General features: G+C 36.2%; 1 protein-coding gene across 1 annotated transcript; it reads right to left on the bottom strand.

The window, feature by feature from the left end:
- Positions 1 to 316: 316 nt before the first annotated feature.
- LOC107811423 (uncharacterized) lies at positions 317 to 16,185 on the bottom strand. Its single transcript, XM_075256678.1, has 24 exons — positions 15,730 to 16,185; positions 14,485 to 14,844; positions 13,691 to 13,820; positions 11,972 to 12,147; positions 10,594 to 10,667; positions 10,388 to 10,423; positions 10,196 to 10,286; positions 10,062 to 10,121; positions 9,079 to 9,343; positions 7,962 to 8,161; positions 7,716 to 7,817; positions 7,332 to 7,442; positions 6,071 to 6,136; positions 5,888 to 5,986; positions 4,795 to 5,028; positions 4,329 to 4,451; positions 4,087 to 4,173; positions 3,129 to 3,440; positions 2,792 to 2,979; positions 2,608 to 2,710; positions 2,383 to 2,528; positions 1,420 to 1,499; positions 1,030 to 1,205; positions 317 to 743 (listed from the first exon to the last, which is right to left on the bottom strand). Exons 1-24 carry the CDS (start codon positions 16,105 to 16,107, stop codon positions 588 to 590), a joined length of 3,753 nt encoding a protein of 1,250 aa, XP_075112779.1. The 5' UTR covers positions 16,108 to 16,185; the 3' UTR covers positions 317 to 587.
- Positions 16,186 to 17,797: the final 1,612 nt, after the last annotated feature.

The following is a 17,797-nucleotide window of genomic DNA, read 5'->3' as shown; positions in this document are numbered from 1 at the left end:
AAAGCATTTTTCGAGTGTCTGGTTACAACCATAACTTCCTATCTATGATAACGGTTATTGTATACCGAGTTCTTGGAATGTAAACAAAACAGTTTTGTATATGTTGCCAAGTAGTGTGTGATCAACCAACCCTTAACTGTAGTTTTCATGTCTACTGGGAGCATAGTTTCTCCATCTTCCAATTACTGTACCCTTGGATTGAAGGAACTTGTTCACAGTATAATTATGGACATTAGTCTTGGATGAAGCATGGGAGTAACAAACTGGAGATCTGGGGAGCATGATTACCATGGCAACCTGCGTTTGAGAGCTGGACTAATTATGGAGTGAAAGGTCGAAAGGCGCATTATTAAGCGCAAACAACCCCAATATAAGATCAAATTCATAGATACAGGTATCTCGATCAAGAACCGGTATGACAAGGATTATGATAGTGCAATTCATTTGCTTCTTCTAGTCTTATAATATACTAGCCCACTCACATTTCCTTATTTCTTCAAGAAGAATAAGTGTAACATCCCAAAATTTTTTACAACTGGTTCTCTTCATGACTGAGGTAAGTTATGCAGCGGGCAGCACGTCATTCATTATGACGCCTCACCTAAATCATCATTAGTGCTAGCCTTCAACTCTGAATTTCCTCGTTCTTGGCTTCCATTGCTAATAGAATATGAACTCCCTGGAACATTCACTAGAAGTTCATCCTCATCCTTGTTCTTTTCAATGTCAGAGTGCCGTGAACCCTGAAATACATAGCAAAATAGAAAAAGAACTTACATATGATATAAGTGGCAAAAAGCCGCACATAAGATTGTCACATCAATAGGCCAAACATGATTTAAAGGTTAATTAATTTGCAAATACTTCCAACTCATTTGGATAAATATCTGTACGTTTCCCCCATTATAATTTCCTCAGATCCTTACCTAAATGACAATCTAGCTGACCAGATGAGAGTTCTAATAACAAATGGAGCGTAAGTTAATAAAGCTACACATGATTTAACCAGTGAAATCTAGAAAAGCACACCTCTGCTTCATCCACTTTCTGCTTGGGTTTCTTAGTACTTTTGAGGTTACTCATGACAGCTTTGAGTTTCTTCTTTGCCACAAGTCTGGTCAAACGCCGTTCTGTATGTTGCGCGGCAGTGATATCAGCATGACAAGCAACACATAGTGTCCTCATGTTCTCTAGCCTACATTCACCTGCAAGAATTTCAAAAGACAAGAAGCTATGGGTGTGGACTACAGTGGAAAGAGGAAGCTGGAGGGTGAGGGGAAAGAGAGGAAAATTTGCTACCACAGAAAATAGAAATGAGAAGAGAGAGTTGAAAGAACCAGAGATTATCTGGGTAAATCTATCAAGAACTCCAAGAGGATGACCCTCGAACAAAAAATTTGCAAGTGCCTAATTATTTACCTCCCCCTTGATATACAGGTATTATGTGATCCGCATGCCATGCATTGCCATCAATAGGGTCCTGAACAAGTTTTTGAAATCTGCAAAGTGCAAGAATTAATTGGTATTCCAGCAAATACATCGAGTGCAGCAAAATGGAGTAGATAGTTCTTTTGTGTATTTGCACTAGCCCTCCCACCCTTTTTCAAACTTTCTAGTTTGACCAAGGGTATTGTGATGTACAGGGGACTGTTTAAACAAACGAGAACTGTTCAAGTAGTTAAACTCCCCAAAATCTCCCTTAGTTTAACATATATGCTTGAAGTTAATTATATGTTATATGTGTGCGTGTTTTGGGGGGAAGGGGGCAATTTAAGCACATAAGAACTGTTAGGTAATTAAACATCTCAAGAGCTCCGTTTGTTTAATGTGTAGTATTAAAGTGAAACTGTAAACCATCGAGGTATGTAGTTCCTAGATCAGTAGACTGGCATTACTTTCTATGTTCTTGAAGAACAGAATGTCTTAGGATAGATCCTTCCCTCTAACAAAAACCGATATGTATGTTATCAATAGCTGAAGATATCCATGATGAATTTATACCAAAAACTCAATATACAAATAACATCAGAAAGGAAAAAGAAATAAAACAAAATGGTTGAATAAGGACTAAACAGACAAAGGGAAGAAAATGAAACTAGTACCAGGAGGAACACAAAGAATTAACTTAAAAAAGAAGGCACAGGAAAATGGATTGTTCCTTGTTACGCACAAGCTACACATTTTGCTTAAACATAAAACTGACACTGGCTCGTCAATTTCTCTTTCTTGAGATGGTTAGTAGAAATTTAAATCAAGCCAACGACTGCCTCGACACACATGTATTAATTTTACATACATGTACACACTGAAAAGCAAGCTATTTGATTTAAAAAAACTAAGACCTTGGCATGTAAACCATGTAATTCTAATCTGTAAACTTACAATTTCTTACGCTTTGCCAAATTTGGGGCTACTTTGGCAATATACTCTTCACGACTCTCAAATGACAATGGTCTGATGCGCTCCACAAGTTTGTGGCAGTCTAGACGGCAGTTTGTGCAAATGCCATGCTCAATTTGGAAAAGCGCCTAAAAGTATCAGGGATCAATTAAAGGGTTTCTTGCAAGTGTAAAACTCGTTTTAGTAAAAATACAAGTAAAAACATACATTACGAATTGATGATTTATTAGTTCTAAGGTGATACTCCTCGCAGCAGTTCAAGCTACAGAAGAGATCCTCAAAGTAGTCCGGAGTTTGGGCATTGCTATTCCTGAACACGAAAAGTCAATGAAGCATTAGTGACCCAAAAATTGTCCTCCTCATGTTTTCCAAAATGATACTTTGAACTCACCTGCAAGGAGTTTGACAAAGCTTGCAGAGTGGTTCATCCTTGTCAGACCACCCCTGCATGTATATCTTCTCTTGCTTCCCTTTCCCAGTACAAAGATGGACCTTCCTCCAGACAGCGTTTGGTGGTAACGGATAGCTAATTTCGTCCAAAGGTGTTGTCCTCCTCTTACTTCTACCTTTCAGCAGTCCCTGAAAGAAAAGCCCATTACATGTTAAGCACAGTTCAAAACCTTCCAACCCTGACGAGTCAAAACAGATGTAAGCAGAGGTAGGTCACTAATGAAAGGTCAATGATTGGTGAACAAACCCAAAGACAAAGAAAGAAGCAAATAACATACCCCATTATCGTGGTTAAGGTTTTCATTTAAATAGGACAACTCAACAGATAATGGAAGTTGCAAGGCCTTTCCAATTAATTTCCTTCTTTCGATAGCACTCAACTTGCTCCATTCTTTGAGAAATTCCACTAAAGCGTACCGACAACTCATATCATCCTTGATATTGTTATAAGCTGTTTTCTCGGCTTCCTTTAGAGGAGGCAGTATATGATGAACTTCCTCTGGCCGGAAATTTTTAAAAAGTGGTTTTGGCCTGGAATCAATTCCAGGAATACATGAGTACAGGTGAATCCTTCCTGTATATTGGCTGACCTGAAACCATAGAAGTCCAAGCACACAACAAAATCAAAACTAACTCAATTCCAACAAAGCAAACTGCAATTTACCAACCCCCCCCCCCCCCGGGGGGGGGGGAAGAACTGCTTGTTACCAGTATGTCCGATTAACAATGCATTGTAACGCAATATCCTAAAGCAACATACAATTTCTTATTCTTTTCTTATTGGCTGACCTGAAACCATAGAAGTCCAAGCACACAACAAAATCAAAACTAACTTCTTATTCTTTTCTTACCATTTTTCAAGATCCAAGCAGAACTAAGGCGTTCAAAATACAAACCTTCACCTATGTCAACACCAATTTCTTATTCTTTTCTTATTATTTTTAAGAACAGAAATGATCTTAAAAAAATGCAAAGCAACATAAAGAGTTTAGGAGTCCAAGATAATAACCATCTGCCACGCAAGAAAAGTGAATAAATTCCATTCATATCAAGCAGTAAGCACTCTATTACGAGGGTAATGAGCTTTATGCTGATCTGAAATTTATCAACTTGGAATATTGTAACTCTCGTAACAGCCAAACCCTCCCCTGCACACCTTCCCAATTTCAGCTGGTTTGGAGGAAAAAATAAGTGATATGGAGATAGGAAATTTAGATAAAATCTATATAATTTTACCTCAAAACGGAGCGACTCTACTTGGACAGAGCTGCTTGTTACAAGTATGTCTCCATTTACTTCTAATTCAGGGGATGCACCCTTTCCCTACATTCTCAAATTCATGAGTAACAGAGTAAGTGTGGTTCCACATAAACATCCAAAAACCAAGAAAGGAGTTAGAGTTGTGGGTGCAGAAATAAAGATTAAAAGTATGATAAATTTTTCGTATAAAACGAGAGATCCAGCCATCCAGGTAATACCTCCTCATTAAAGTCCTGATTTCTTGCTTCATTAACATCTATACAATGTGAAGAAGTAAAGTCATCATCCGAAACTTCAGCCCCACAAGAAGATCCTTCATGCCCTAAGGTGGAAGTAGTGCTCTTCCCATTATACAGACAAGCCAAAGAAGGCCAGATCATGCAAAATCAGAAATAAGAGGCATGTCGAGTAAACCAAACAGTAGATTGGTCACATAAAAATGCAATTGAAGCTCTTCAGAGCATGCAATTTTTTGGACTAATTCTTTGATATCACTTAAATCTTAAGCTAAATCAAAGCAAGTAGCTTTCAAAAATCTTTTCAAGCCAAAAAAAAAAAAAGGAGAAGCTAGTGAGATCATGGGTTAAAAATGAGGTGCAGAGTGGACAAAGGTAGCTTCTGTAGATTGTTGGGGCTTTAATGTAGTATAGATATTAATAGGCGCCTGGCCGATGCAATACCTACCGTATAATGGAGGTCTAATTTCGATAAGAATGAACTAGTTCCATCCTGTTTATCATCAACCCAGTGTGTATCACAATGAGCTTCAACAGGATCTGAATCTAGATGAATGCCTTGTCTTTCAGTTACTGTTGGTTTTGCTCGAGCAACTTCACCATTTCCTGCATTCTCAGTTGTTAAATGCTCACTCTTCTTTTCTCTGACATCCATTTCCTCAAGGTAAGAAACATCAGCAACCTATTTGTCAGACCAAGCTTACCATCAATAGACAACAAAAGCATTCGCACCAAAGTTCAAGGACAAAATTATGCTAATAACGCCAAACTGGAGGAATAGACCTTACTGTCACTTTTCAAGAGAAATACAGCTAACAATACTGTCAGGATTACACAGTGTAGGTGTCAGTTGCATATACATTTTGAGTTTTATAAAACAGTACCAAATAACGCCCCATTAAAGGCACCTATATAAGGGGACTAGAGTATGAACAAATACCTTCAGAGGATAAAACAGTCTACAGATCTAAATCTCCACTTGATTAGAGAAATAAACTACATGTTCAGGTTGCCCTGTTTACCTAAGTAGATCTAAGAATATGAGTCTGACTACAAGAAAATAGAGGGAGACCAAGTCCTCCCTCAGCCAACCCCAACAATGAGAAAGTACCAAAACCAAAAAATTACCACTTTCACCAATATGCGTGATTATCTCGCATTTTCTGCACCAGCTTTGTGAAATGATTAAATGATTACTGCCTTTATCTTCTATTTGATATTAGGCACATACAGATTGTATCTTGGCAAAGAGAAAATGATCATTCAAAGGGTTCTTGGTAAATCCCCATATTGTGCTCTTGATTGAAAACTCTCCACCTGCAAGTGTTTGTTATTGAGCTTCCCCACCTCAGTTGACTTATGTCATAAGTTAACTTCTAGATTCAATATTTTCTTCTGTTAAATTGTAGGCTTTTAAATTTAAGTAAAGACAAGAGCATGGCATTTTGCAAGGCTTGTTATGATTGTTAGGGACAACCATGCAATGCACAAAATGAATGAGCATGAAAGTGATCTATGATATTAATCTTTTCCAAGAATACCTCTATTGCCTGTACAGCGTCATACTTCCCATCCATTGTAGATGAAACTTGACGCAAACTCTTATTAAGATTTTGCCATCGAGACTCATCTGAAGTATCCTGGTTACAAGGCATTAAGAAAAATTAGCAAAAAGAATTTCCCAAGTGAAACTTTCACAGAATATATATTAAACAGAAAGTCACCTTTGCAATAAAAATATATACATTTACTCCCTTTGTTTGCCCTTGTCTATGAGCTCTGCATTCGGCCTACAAATGGTTAGACTGCATATAAGCATCAACCAATCAGACAAGAACTAACTACTTCAATCTTTAGAAGATCTTGCAAAAAGAACAGGGCACTGGATGTTGGTATTGATAATGGAGAATAATCTGGAACCCAAGCATGTGACCAACAACAAGGGAAAATCGAAATTGAGCATGGAGATCCATGTTAGGAACATTCACTATCGACAAAAGTGTCTAATATTGGTACACGTCAGTTATGCAGAAAATTTTAAGGGCTACCTTTCCTAGGATCATCATGTTTACCTTGGTGATATAAAAGTTTATGCTCTGGCTTCATTAATGTGCACGAGCCCTGTGTGGCATGCCATTCATGCTTGAGAACAACCTATGTTAAGACAATATGCTTAGTGGGATTCCAGTTCATTGTCTGTAGTATTCAATTGGTGATGGTACATCACACAATCGCAATTTTGTTTAATTCTCAACTCACCAGTTAGAGAAGTGTGCAGGATAAAGTGAAGTATTAGGTTCCAAGGGAAATTATAAAATCGTGGATCAGTTCACTCATTGCCAATAGTCTTAAAGTAATGCTTTATGCACTTTTCTGGGTTGAGCATTCCTGGGAAAGATGTAACGAAGCATTCACTACACGGAAAAGAATTCACACAACTGCCCCAAAGGGTTACCACAGAGATTCATCGCACCAGACAAAACGGGTGTTAAGAGCATTGGTCAGATATACAACTCCATTTATCCTTCACTAGACAGGCACCCAATGTGTGTGCACCATTTTTGAATTCGTAAAGCAGTTCTAAATCTGCTGGAGAAGAAAGAGAAGTTGGGAAAAAGCAAAACATAGCGCAACGGAGCAGAAATAGAGATCTCACTTTTCAATAGGATGACCTATCTAATCTTCTTTCCTTGGGGAGGTGAGATAAGGATACGATTGGAAATAAATGAAAAACAGGGTTTCACTGAAAGAGTTTTACCGATTTACACCTCTGCCTAATAGTAGAGATGGCTCAGTAACGATTTGAGAGCAAAATTCAAGTGTTAAACAACTTAGCCTCTTTACAGAAAAGTTACATATATATTCAAATGCAACCATTGAATTGAATGAGAGCAAAAGAAAAAGAGTAACAAGTAGATTAGACTTCTAAGTAAATAATTTTCTCCACTGATACAATATATTGATATTGGGGTATAACAGATTCACCTGTTGCATGTGAGCTGGTTTTGTTGGCAACTCCAAGAACACCACATGTTGCGCTGATGTTAAGTTAAGTCCAGATCCACCAGAGAGTATTCCAACAAGCGCAATCTTAACCTGGTAATCAAAAACAAAACAACTCAGCCAAACTGTCTTCCTTTCAAGTGCACAACTCTATCCAAATTAATGGCAAAAACACAGAGCAAGCAACACCAATATCCAAAAGAAAGAAACAGACTTGCATCCAATGATAGCCATTTCATCCATGAGATTATAAATGCTGCTTACGCTTTTGATTAGTATCATATAGGCAGGCAAAGCGATTTGTTTCGACTGCCTAAGTTACCAGTAATAATGAACTCCAAATTATCTGGAGCAGAATATACGAACCTCATTTGCTGATTGGAATGATTGAATAGCTAACTGCCTATCACTTGACGATGCATTTGCATCAACGCGAATATAATCAATATTTTTTTGACAAAGAAACTCCTACAAAAGTGACAATAATAATGGGAGCAAGTCAAACCAAGAGAAATTTGATGAGTTAGTTGATACAGCAAAAAGAAGTGTGTAATTTGTCCATGCAAATAGACATGTGAAGTCTATTTTAACATGCATTTCAAGGGATTTCACCTGTACACCATCAAGAACTATATGGTGATGAGCAAATATTATCATTTTATGACAACTGCGGCTTGCTTCCGTTGTTTCTTCACCATCCAATTCTGTAATGATAGGATGTATAGAGAGCCACTCGAAGAATCCTGGCAATTTTGCAATGCCAAGCGCTTCGTCATAGAGCTCTCTTAAAGATCTGCAAGAGCCAGTATCATCTGACAAAAAGACAAAAAGAGCAAGTATATTAAACCCATTAGGAAATACAAATGTCACAAGTAGCTCCTTTTTTATAAGGTAAATAATTCTATTGATATTGGGGAAATCCCCGTACACAAGCAATATACCAAAGAGTAGAAAGTCCACATTAAACATGATTCTTTACAAAAGCCACTTAATCATCAACACAAACCGGGAATTCAAGGGTGCACCAAAAGGAAACTAGAGAGAAGAGGCTATTCCTCAAATATAGAAAATCATTCCCAGCCCCCTCAAACACCTTTCTATTTTTCTCCTTCCATACCACAAAGAGCTAGGGCTGCGACATCCCATGCTGAGGGTCTTATCCATGACGCACACTCAAAAGCTTGTCAAAATAGCCCTAGTTTTGCATCCATTTGCCTCTATTGCAAAAGGTGCTGCAATCCTTTGAGAAACTAAGGTCCTCATAGTTACTTTACCGTCAAAAGGTCCATATAGTACTGTGCATGATGTCTCATCTTCTACCTATGATAACATTCTTCCAGTTGTAATTCCTCCACTTAGCAAATCCACATCAGTTTCAACTGACACTGACATTATTTTCCCTCTAGAAAGTTCAAATTCACCAGAGGACTTAAGTTACATTTAATTTATTTTATTTTTGCTTATTATTCTCTTTGGATATGTCTAATAGGCCATATGTATCCATATTTTAGATTTGGTGACAAATTGTGTTCTCTTCAGTCTTCCCCATTTAAGGAAGCTGACAGATTCATGTATAAGGTACAGATTAAGCCTAATAAACAATAAATTGACTATTGCTAGTTGTTTTTCTCACAAAACGTAACTACTGGGAAAATTGGATGAAAGGGACCAAGGAATACCACCAAACAACAGAATCTAGTTTGAACATCTAGGGTCATTTATAACATACCATCAACTCTTTCAGGAGTTTCCAGTTGCACATCTTCAGTAACAAACTTTAAATCCTCAAAAGCTTTCCCTACATCTTTAGCACATGAGTCATCATTGATTACACCTTCAGCCTCGTTGGCACCACAGTTCCCAGAAGCTCTGCCTTTCAACAAGTCAACGGTAGCCACTGCCTGAGAAATATCTGATTTTTTTAAAGTCAAACTTATAATTTGGCGCCGCAAGGGTGGTAACTGCAAAAGCACATGCTCCTTCAAACGACGTATCTGGATGATACAAATAAATGAAGAATAAGAGCTAAGTCTTCAATATCTGGAGGGAAATAAAGTAGCAGGGAAAAAAGGAAATAATAGTGCAGCATATCTAATAATAATAGTGCAGCATATCTAACTGCAGATGCTGATTATCTCAGCATAGAAAGCATTCTGTAATAATAGCTTGTGTACATGAATACATAATACTCCCTCCGTGCCAAACATGACGACCCACACACTGTCTTGAGAGTTAAAAGGCTATTCCTCAACCACAATTTTTTCAATTATTCTTTGTATTTTTAAGGTCTATGTGTCAGAGAGAACATCACATACATTTCTTACAGAATTTAATGTATTTATGCATATTGAGGAAAAAAATAATCAATAGTTCAGGTTGTTGAGAATTTTAAGGTAGAACTACATCCAGAATCCTTACTTATTGGTTGTCATCAGCAACAACCTGAACTTCACATATTGGAAAAATATTATCAAAAATTACACACTTTACCAAATGAAAGTGCCATCATTAGATATCAATCTCAACTGTACAGCAATCTTCTGTTTGTCAAAAATGAAATAGTGGATAGTAAACCTACTGACAGCAGCGTGACATGAGCAGTTTGACATCATGTACTTACAAGTCGCTGAGAGATTGAAGATGAGGACAAAAACAACGTACATCACGAAATATACAATGAATTGAAGCAACAAAGGAGCTACAAGGCCATACCATTACAGTTTGCTTCAGCAACACATTTAACTCCTCCAAGCGAACCCCCTTTGAGAAATCCTGTGAAGACCAAACCATGAACATTTTCCAGTGGGATTTGCCTCTCATTCAATATTTGAAGGAACAAGAGTCACCTGGAAAACCTTCCCTTGGCAGCCATGAACAAATCTAACCGAACAGTAAGTCTTTGCAAAGTCATATTTAGTCTTTCCAAGTAAACCGGGCCTAGGTGAAACCAAGAAAGAAGTATGAGAAGAGAATTAATGACCATCGAAAATCAACAGAGTAAAAGGAACTCAGAGAAAATGGAGAAACAAGTAACTCACCATAAGATATTTATCTGATGAAAAATGTCATAAGGCCTACGAGCATTTAGGGAAACAGGAAACAGGCATCAGAATGCAATTGACATATGCAGAAAATTGCCATAATCGAAAAGAAACAAAGTACATTAGCAAGTTAAGACTGCCCTCAAAGGATAACTAAACTTCAAAGATCATGCATCAATAAAAGTGTCAATACATGCTACAACCTTGACAAAGATGGAGTCCCAGATAATAGAATTACATGCTTGGCCTTTGTCGCAACATCAAGAACAGTTGTTATCTGTCAAACAACAAAAGAGAACTCATATGCAGTAAAACAAACAAGTATTGGCTATGCACAGTAACTGATAATGAAAAACGTTGATAATTGGAAGTGCATCCGCTAAAAACCCGAAGTTCCAAATTCATGCATCATGCCTCATAAACATCTTGATCCTTTAATGAAGAGAAAGCATCACCCCTTCTTTAATTGAGAGTTTTGTGCCTCTCAAAAGTTTGTTCTATATATGCATCTCTAAGACTCTAACCTACCATAAAAATTTATTTCTTGACAAATGTCGTATCTGATACAGAACCAAGATGGCAAGTCTGAGACTTCTACCCCAAACTTGACAAGGGCTCTCCATTTACTTCTTTATCAGCAAGTATACAAAAGTTGTGGCCTTGTAGTGGGTTAATTCGTTGCTTATGAGTCCATCAAGTCGGTCTTGAGGCTTGTGGTGTAAATGTCCATATCTATGACAACAACAATATACCCAGTAAAATCTCACTAGTGGGGTCTGGGGAGAGTGAGTATATGCAGACAAGGGTAGAGAGGCTATTTCCGGAAGACTCTCGGCAAATTTCCATATCTATGACAACCTCAAAATTTTGGAGTGGAGAGTAAGCAGCTGATAAATCTTTGACCCATCAGTAAAAACTGAAGAGCTTTGACGGTCTTCATACACCATTTTTGAAAAGTATTCAATTAACAATTTTTTCTCTTTAATCTATTTAGGGGTTTTGACTCCGCATCACCAATATCTATCATCACTAGAAAATAGAGCAACTCTTAACACAAATGATCCTGTGTTCAACCCTGATAAACTGCAAAGTGGATTTTCAACTCAGTTTTATGTTTGATTTAGAAAAACCTAAACTGGAAATCAAGAATATAAGCACATGCAGTATAAAGGAAGACTATATGGGTAATAACGTCATAGCTTTTCCCATGTTAACCAAAAGATTTTTGTCTTTTGCGTCCCACTTCAGTCATGTTTTTCGCTTCTAATTCCTAAGTCTTTTCTATTTGATGTTGACTAATTGTTTTTTTTTGAAATCAAACACAATTTCATCCTTTCACCAACTAAGTGACTCGTGAAAAATTAGTATTTAGTGGAAAGGTTCTAATGCCACTAATCAAATGTTTAGAGATCAATACCCCAACTTTTTACACCTCAACCATCAATTGGTATTATCGTAATCAGTAAATGGTTAGACAAAGAGCTAAATATATTGAAGTAAACACTTATTTGACTAGTTACTTAAAAAATAACTTGATCTTAGTTATCTAAAGATTATTTTTTCTCAGAATGGACTTTGTACCTCGTCATTTTCACATGCTTTCTTTGTGCAACGCAAATTATGTGATTCATCCACAACCAAGGTGGCCCATTCTTGTTCCACTATGTTCCTCCTCAAGCGACGAAGCATCGTATATGATATCACCACAACCCTTGGACATTTAGGTAAACGTGCAGGATTGTCTTTGTGACCAAACACTAGATGAAAAAGATGAATACATAAAAATCGAATGTAAGACATAAAACTAGAAAAGGCAAAAAGCCTAGAAGGACATCCTAGTTAGTCATGCTAGCTCTAAATGAATCAATTTACAGTTAGATAATTCCTAAACGAGGAACTCAGCAATATATTTGTTGTTTATATTCAACTCAAATATAGTTAACAACAAAGTTGTTTTCCAGCAGAACTTGATATATAAAAAAAGACCCACAGAACAAAGGGAAATAAATTATTATTTTTAATCAGAAAAAAATCCATCGAAACAAGGGGGAGAAATAGATTCCATAAAGATAATAAAGAAATGATTTTTTTAATGACAAGAGAATCATGTTCAATGCTTTCTTTAGGTTGGGATCAACAAATGATTAATTTTTGTACACAGAAAAATGAGAAGAGGTCTGTTCATGCAGCATAGAGTCTGATTAAGGGTTCAGTGTTTCATTTATAGTCCCTAGAAGCTTGCCTTTCGATACGACCATTCAAAGAGTTAAACTATCCAAATAAGGGTGAGAACGCAACTCTTATTCTCCCAATGAAAGTAAAGTAGGTAAACTAAATGGATAAAAAATTTGCCTAACTAAACCTGCCACCCGGGCCATAGAAAGGGTGGTATCTAAAACCATTCACTGCCATTCAAGACTCAGCCTTTTTCGAAGAAACAATCCATACAACTCATCCAAAAGTTACTCAAGAAAAATATACTATAAGAGCTATATACCCGTTAGATAACTAAAAAGAACTCTACCTGCGGCAAAACTGAAACAAACTTCCATTAGTTCACTCCTAGAGATAAAGGACAGTGGTCAACAGTAAAGGGAGCGGACTCTTCAATTTTGATGTCATACCCGTGTCGATACGATGTGGGTGTAGGTGTGAGTGTGGGTCTGGGATCTGGTCAACTAATTTTTGGGTACTTTGACCTAGCTCAACGGAGAAATTCTAGACAGATACAATGATTTTTGAAATCAAAACAAAAGCTAGAGTGAAATTGAAGAAAATGCAATATCTTGTATATACAAATTTCTATGTCAATCCTTTTCCTTTTATCTCCTTCTCGGATTCTCCTCTTGATTGATATATCTCCTTCTCGGAGAATACCTTGTAAGTTTTTCACATAATTTTTCATAATTCAGATAATTTTTATAACTTTTAGATATTTGAATTATCTTTAGCCGAATACCTGCACCCGTATCCGTACTCGGATGTCTATCCCCGAAGTTTAATATTTAGATCATGAAGTAACCCATATCAGATATGTGCACCTGAGTCCGATCAACTTAGGGTCACTAAATAGACTTACATCAATTCCTTCTTCACTAGTATGTTCCCTCTAATTATCATACACCACAAAGTCCTACTTTAGGATTTGTAAATCAACAAATACATGACAACAACTTTTATATCGTTAATGACTATAACTTCTCCATGCACTCATCCCTAGTCATCACTTTTCATAGAGAGAAAAAGGGGAGATAAAGGAAGAGAATGGTTATTAGTGATGGACAATTTTGAAAACAGTACCCAGATGGATATCAGAAGGTAAACAAGGAAGCCAGCGCTCCAGTTCTTCAGCCCATGGATATCTCAAAATAGCTGGGCAAACTATGAGCATAGAACCTTCATCCATGAAAGAACTTGCAATGGTGATAGCCTGAATACAAAAATGTGAGTTAATATTCGAGGAGAAACTATTTTGTGAAATATCAACCTACAGAAGAAGGTATTGAATTTAGAATATACTAGATTCAAAACACTCAGTTTAAGGCAAAAATGTGCAAGGAGACGCTCACACATTAAGACACATACAAAAAAGAAAGAGAATTGTAGAATTAATTCAATAGATCCTCCGAAGTACAAAAGTCTACAACCAATATAGAAGATTGATTTCATTGACGACCACAACAAGAAACTTAGAACTGAGAGCTTTGGCAACCCAACCCAATCTATGGCACCAAGCGCCATACGGAGGAATTTGCCATAGCCCAGAAGTTGTCATCTTTAGTATCAGTCAAGAACATACTTAAGTATTCCAGTTATTTCTTCCTTAATTTTAGCGTAACTTCTACCAAATTTATTCCTGTCAAATTTGAGTTAGTTGAGTAACGATCAAGCCAAATCAAGTATCAGAACTTGAAAAAAATAGTTTAAGACTATAGCTTTTCATATAATAGCTGAATGGAGAAAAATCTATCCTACAATGAGTTACACATGTTAGAAGTGCACTCAACAACAAAGGTCGCCCGTCTTCCTGAACAGCTAGTTACCTCAGATATACATAGACAGTAATATTCAGTTATCTATTTCAGCAACATTACCTGGATCGTTTTCCCTAGTCCCATCTCATCTGCAATGAGACATCGACCGCCCCTTCTCAATCCAAACCGAACACCTTCAAGCTGAAAAGGATGAAGTGTATCCAACAATCTTTTAGGAAGTTTGCTGATCAAATCATCAACCTTCTCATCAGGAAGATGCTCCGGCCTACAAGGTATCCATCGACCTGCAGCGGATGAATGAGAAAGTCTCTCGACTACATTGAATGTTCCCCAAGGGATCTCTTCACATTCAATGCTTCTAGAGTTCTTTAGAGACTTCAGAACTGCTTCATAGTCTCTAACTTGATAGACACAAGCCTTTCCCCCACTAGTCGTTTGAGTGTAATGCGACAGCGCCACCTGATCAGATAAACTAACATGGTTGAGTTCCTGGATTAATATCTTGGACTGCTAAAAGATAAAGGCTTCAGACAATTTCACAATTTGCAACAAAGGAAACAGATTACCAGTAAAATTACTCAATCCATCAATTACTAGATCAACGGCATAGAAGCTTTGGATTCAATTAAGAGTTAAAGAGAATGTTCCTTTAAATAACGAGAGAGAAATCCTACACCCCGAAATTTGACAATGCTTTCAAAGGGCAAATGAGAGATGATGATGTCATGTCCTACGTCGACCTACATATGCATAGGTCGATAGGCGTGAAACTATGGTGAATGAAGGTGTTAAAAGGAGACGAGGTAGACCTAAAATTACATGGAAGGAAGTTGTCTCGAAAGACTTCTTTAGATCAATGCATACTTAGCTAAAAATATGGCACAATGGAAGAAAAAGGTCCATATAGGTTGTATCTAGTGGAGAATATGATCTAGTCTTGTTAGAAAACTTCTAATATTATTGCTATTATTACAATTATTTATATATATCTAACTTATTTTTCACTTTCACTGGTATGATGATACATGAGTTGAGCGTAAAGGGACAAGTGAGGATTCATATAGCCGACCACAACTTGTTTGGGACTGAGGCATAGCTGTTGGCCAATTATTTGAAGGAATAAATGAACATATAAGCCCACAAAAAGATTAAATATCGACTTACACTAGATGTCAAATAAACAGAAAAAGATAAATCAACTTGGCATACATCAATCTAACACAAAACCGATCCTATCAGTTGAAAGTCTTGCAACCCAACATAGGATTTCACATGAACTACGAGTCCAATGAAGACATAAATGTAGGCTATAACTAACATAGTATTGTGAGAAAAAGTTCTTACACATGAGAGGCAATCTCTGAGTTTTTCCATACATTGTTGTTCACCGGGATAAGTAAATCCTTCCAGGGGCGCGGGAGTGACAGAGAATGAGTCCGGTGAGCAAATTTCAAGCCTGGCCCTAAACTTTTGTGGTGGAGGACTAGGGGTGCAGGGCATGGGAGGTGGGTTGAGGGGAGAGGGAGTTTGAGGCTTATGGAAAGAAACATTACTGGGCAAAAGGGAGATCTTTCTGCATTTGAAATGCTTCCAAGAGTCTTGGTTGGGTTCAGTGAGTCGGGTTCTGCGCTTCGCTAAGGCGGCGAGACGATTGGCTTCGGCTCGCTTTCTCTGCTCTTCAGATATCTCTTCTTCAGCTTGTTCTTCTTCTCCCTTCTCCATTTTTCTCTCCGATGGGTGAGAGGAATTAGTGAAGATGAAAACCGCGCGGCATTCTTGTTTCTTGATTTCTTTATTTCTTTATTTGTTTTCTTTTTATAATAATTTGAACCGCCTTGCGTGGGTTTGGTCATTCAAAATTGGGGAAGTTACATGATATATCCGTTTATAAAACTCAATATACCTAAGTTTTGAAATTATATTAAATATTCTAAAAATATTATACGGTATAACTCCATATATTCTAAAACGTATCACGATATTCTACTTTGGAATACAATTCAAACCTAACTTACTATATATTCTAATTTAGAATAAAATATTCTAACTAAACAGACCATAATATTTTAATTTGAAATATATTATTTAAACTAAAGATACCACAATATTCTAATTTGACAAATCTAAACCTAGCTTACCCTAATATTCTAATGAAGAATACAATGTGTTTTAATTTGGAATATATTATTTAAAATAAAGATACCACAATATTCTAATTTGAAAAATCTAAACCTAGCTTACCCTAATATTCTAATGAACAATACAATATCCAAACTAATTAACATACCATAAGATTCTAAAAAAACATACTACAATATTCTAATTTGGAATATAGTATCCAAACCAAATATACTACAACGTTTTAATTTGAAATACAGCATTCAATGCAAATATACAATAATTTTTAATTTGGAATATAATATTCAAACTAAACATGCTACAATATTCTAATTTGGAATACAATATCCAAATTAAATATATCACAATATTCTAATTTGGAATATATAGTATTATATTTTAGAATACAGTAGGTATACATGGTAAAATAGTTTTATAAAACAGGTATACAAAGTAAAATAAATATTTTAATTGTATATGGTATTAACTGATGTTTTCAATAGACATACCGCGTAGATTATTCTTCAAAATTTTTGATTGGAGTAATGGGGGACAAGTGCACAAATAGCCGCTTGGAGGATCGCAATTTAAGGTATAGCCAAAAATAATAAAGTACTCCTATTTAATATTTAACTACTTCGGAATCAACTTCCAATGTGCGGGACTAATAGCCTGTTTGGCCAAGCTTCTCAGGAGGCCAAAAGTATTTTTTTTTTTTCAAAAACACTTTTTTTTCCTAACTTGAGGTGTTTGGCCAAGCTTATTTGGGGGAAAAAAGTGCTTTTGGGAAGAAGCAGAAGCAGAGAAGCAAAAAAAAGTAGCTTCTTTCCAAAAGCAGAAGCAGAAGCAGTTTTGGCTTTTCTTCTTACCTAAAATACCCTTAACAAAATATAGTATATACCAAAATAACCCTTAAACCTAATACTTAGGATATTAATTTATAAATATTTCTTCTTATTTTTAGGAAAACTTTCTAATATATAGTGACTTTAGGGATGAATGCTTTTATATTTGTTGAAGGAATTTTAATATATTTAACTTATATTAAAAGAATTAAGTACTTTTTAATTTTATTTTCATATTTTACTTGAATAAAATGAATTTTTTATTAATTATTGCATGTAATAACAAAATTTTGAGATTATTTATTTACTTATAATATTAATTATTAAGTAAATCTATTCATGTCCTTATTCGTAATTTGACACTTAAAAGCACTTTCTAAAAAGTTTGGCCAAACACAAATTATTTCTCAAAAGTACTTTTCAGACTGATTAGCCAAACACAAACTGCT

The sequence above is a fragment of the Nicotiana tabacum genome, chromosome 6 (genome assembly GCF_000715075.1).
Source record: "Nicotiana tabacum cultivar K326 chromosome 6, ASM71507v2, whole genome shotgun sequence".
Lineage (NCBI taxonomy): Eukaryota > Viridiplantae > Streptophyta > Magnoliopsida > Solanales > Solanaceae > Nicotiana > Nicotiana tabacum.
Note: the sequence above shows the minus strand (reverse complement) of the source record. Positions and strands in the feature narration are given on the sequence as shown.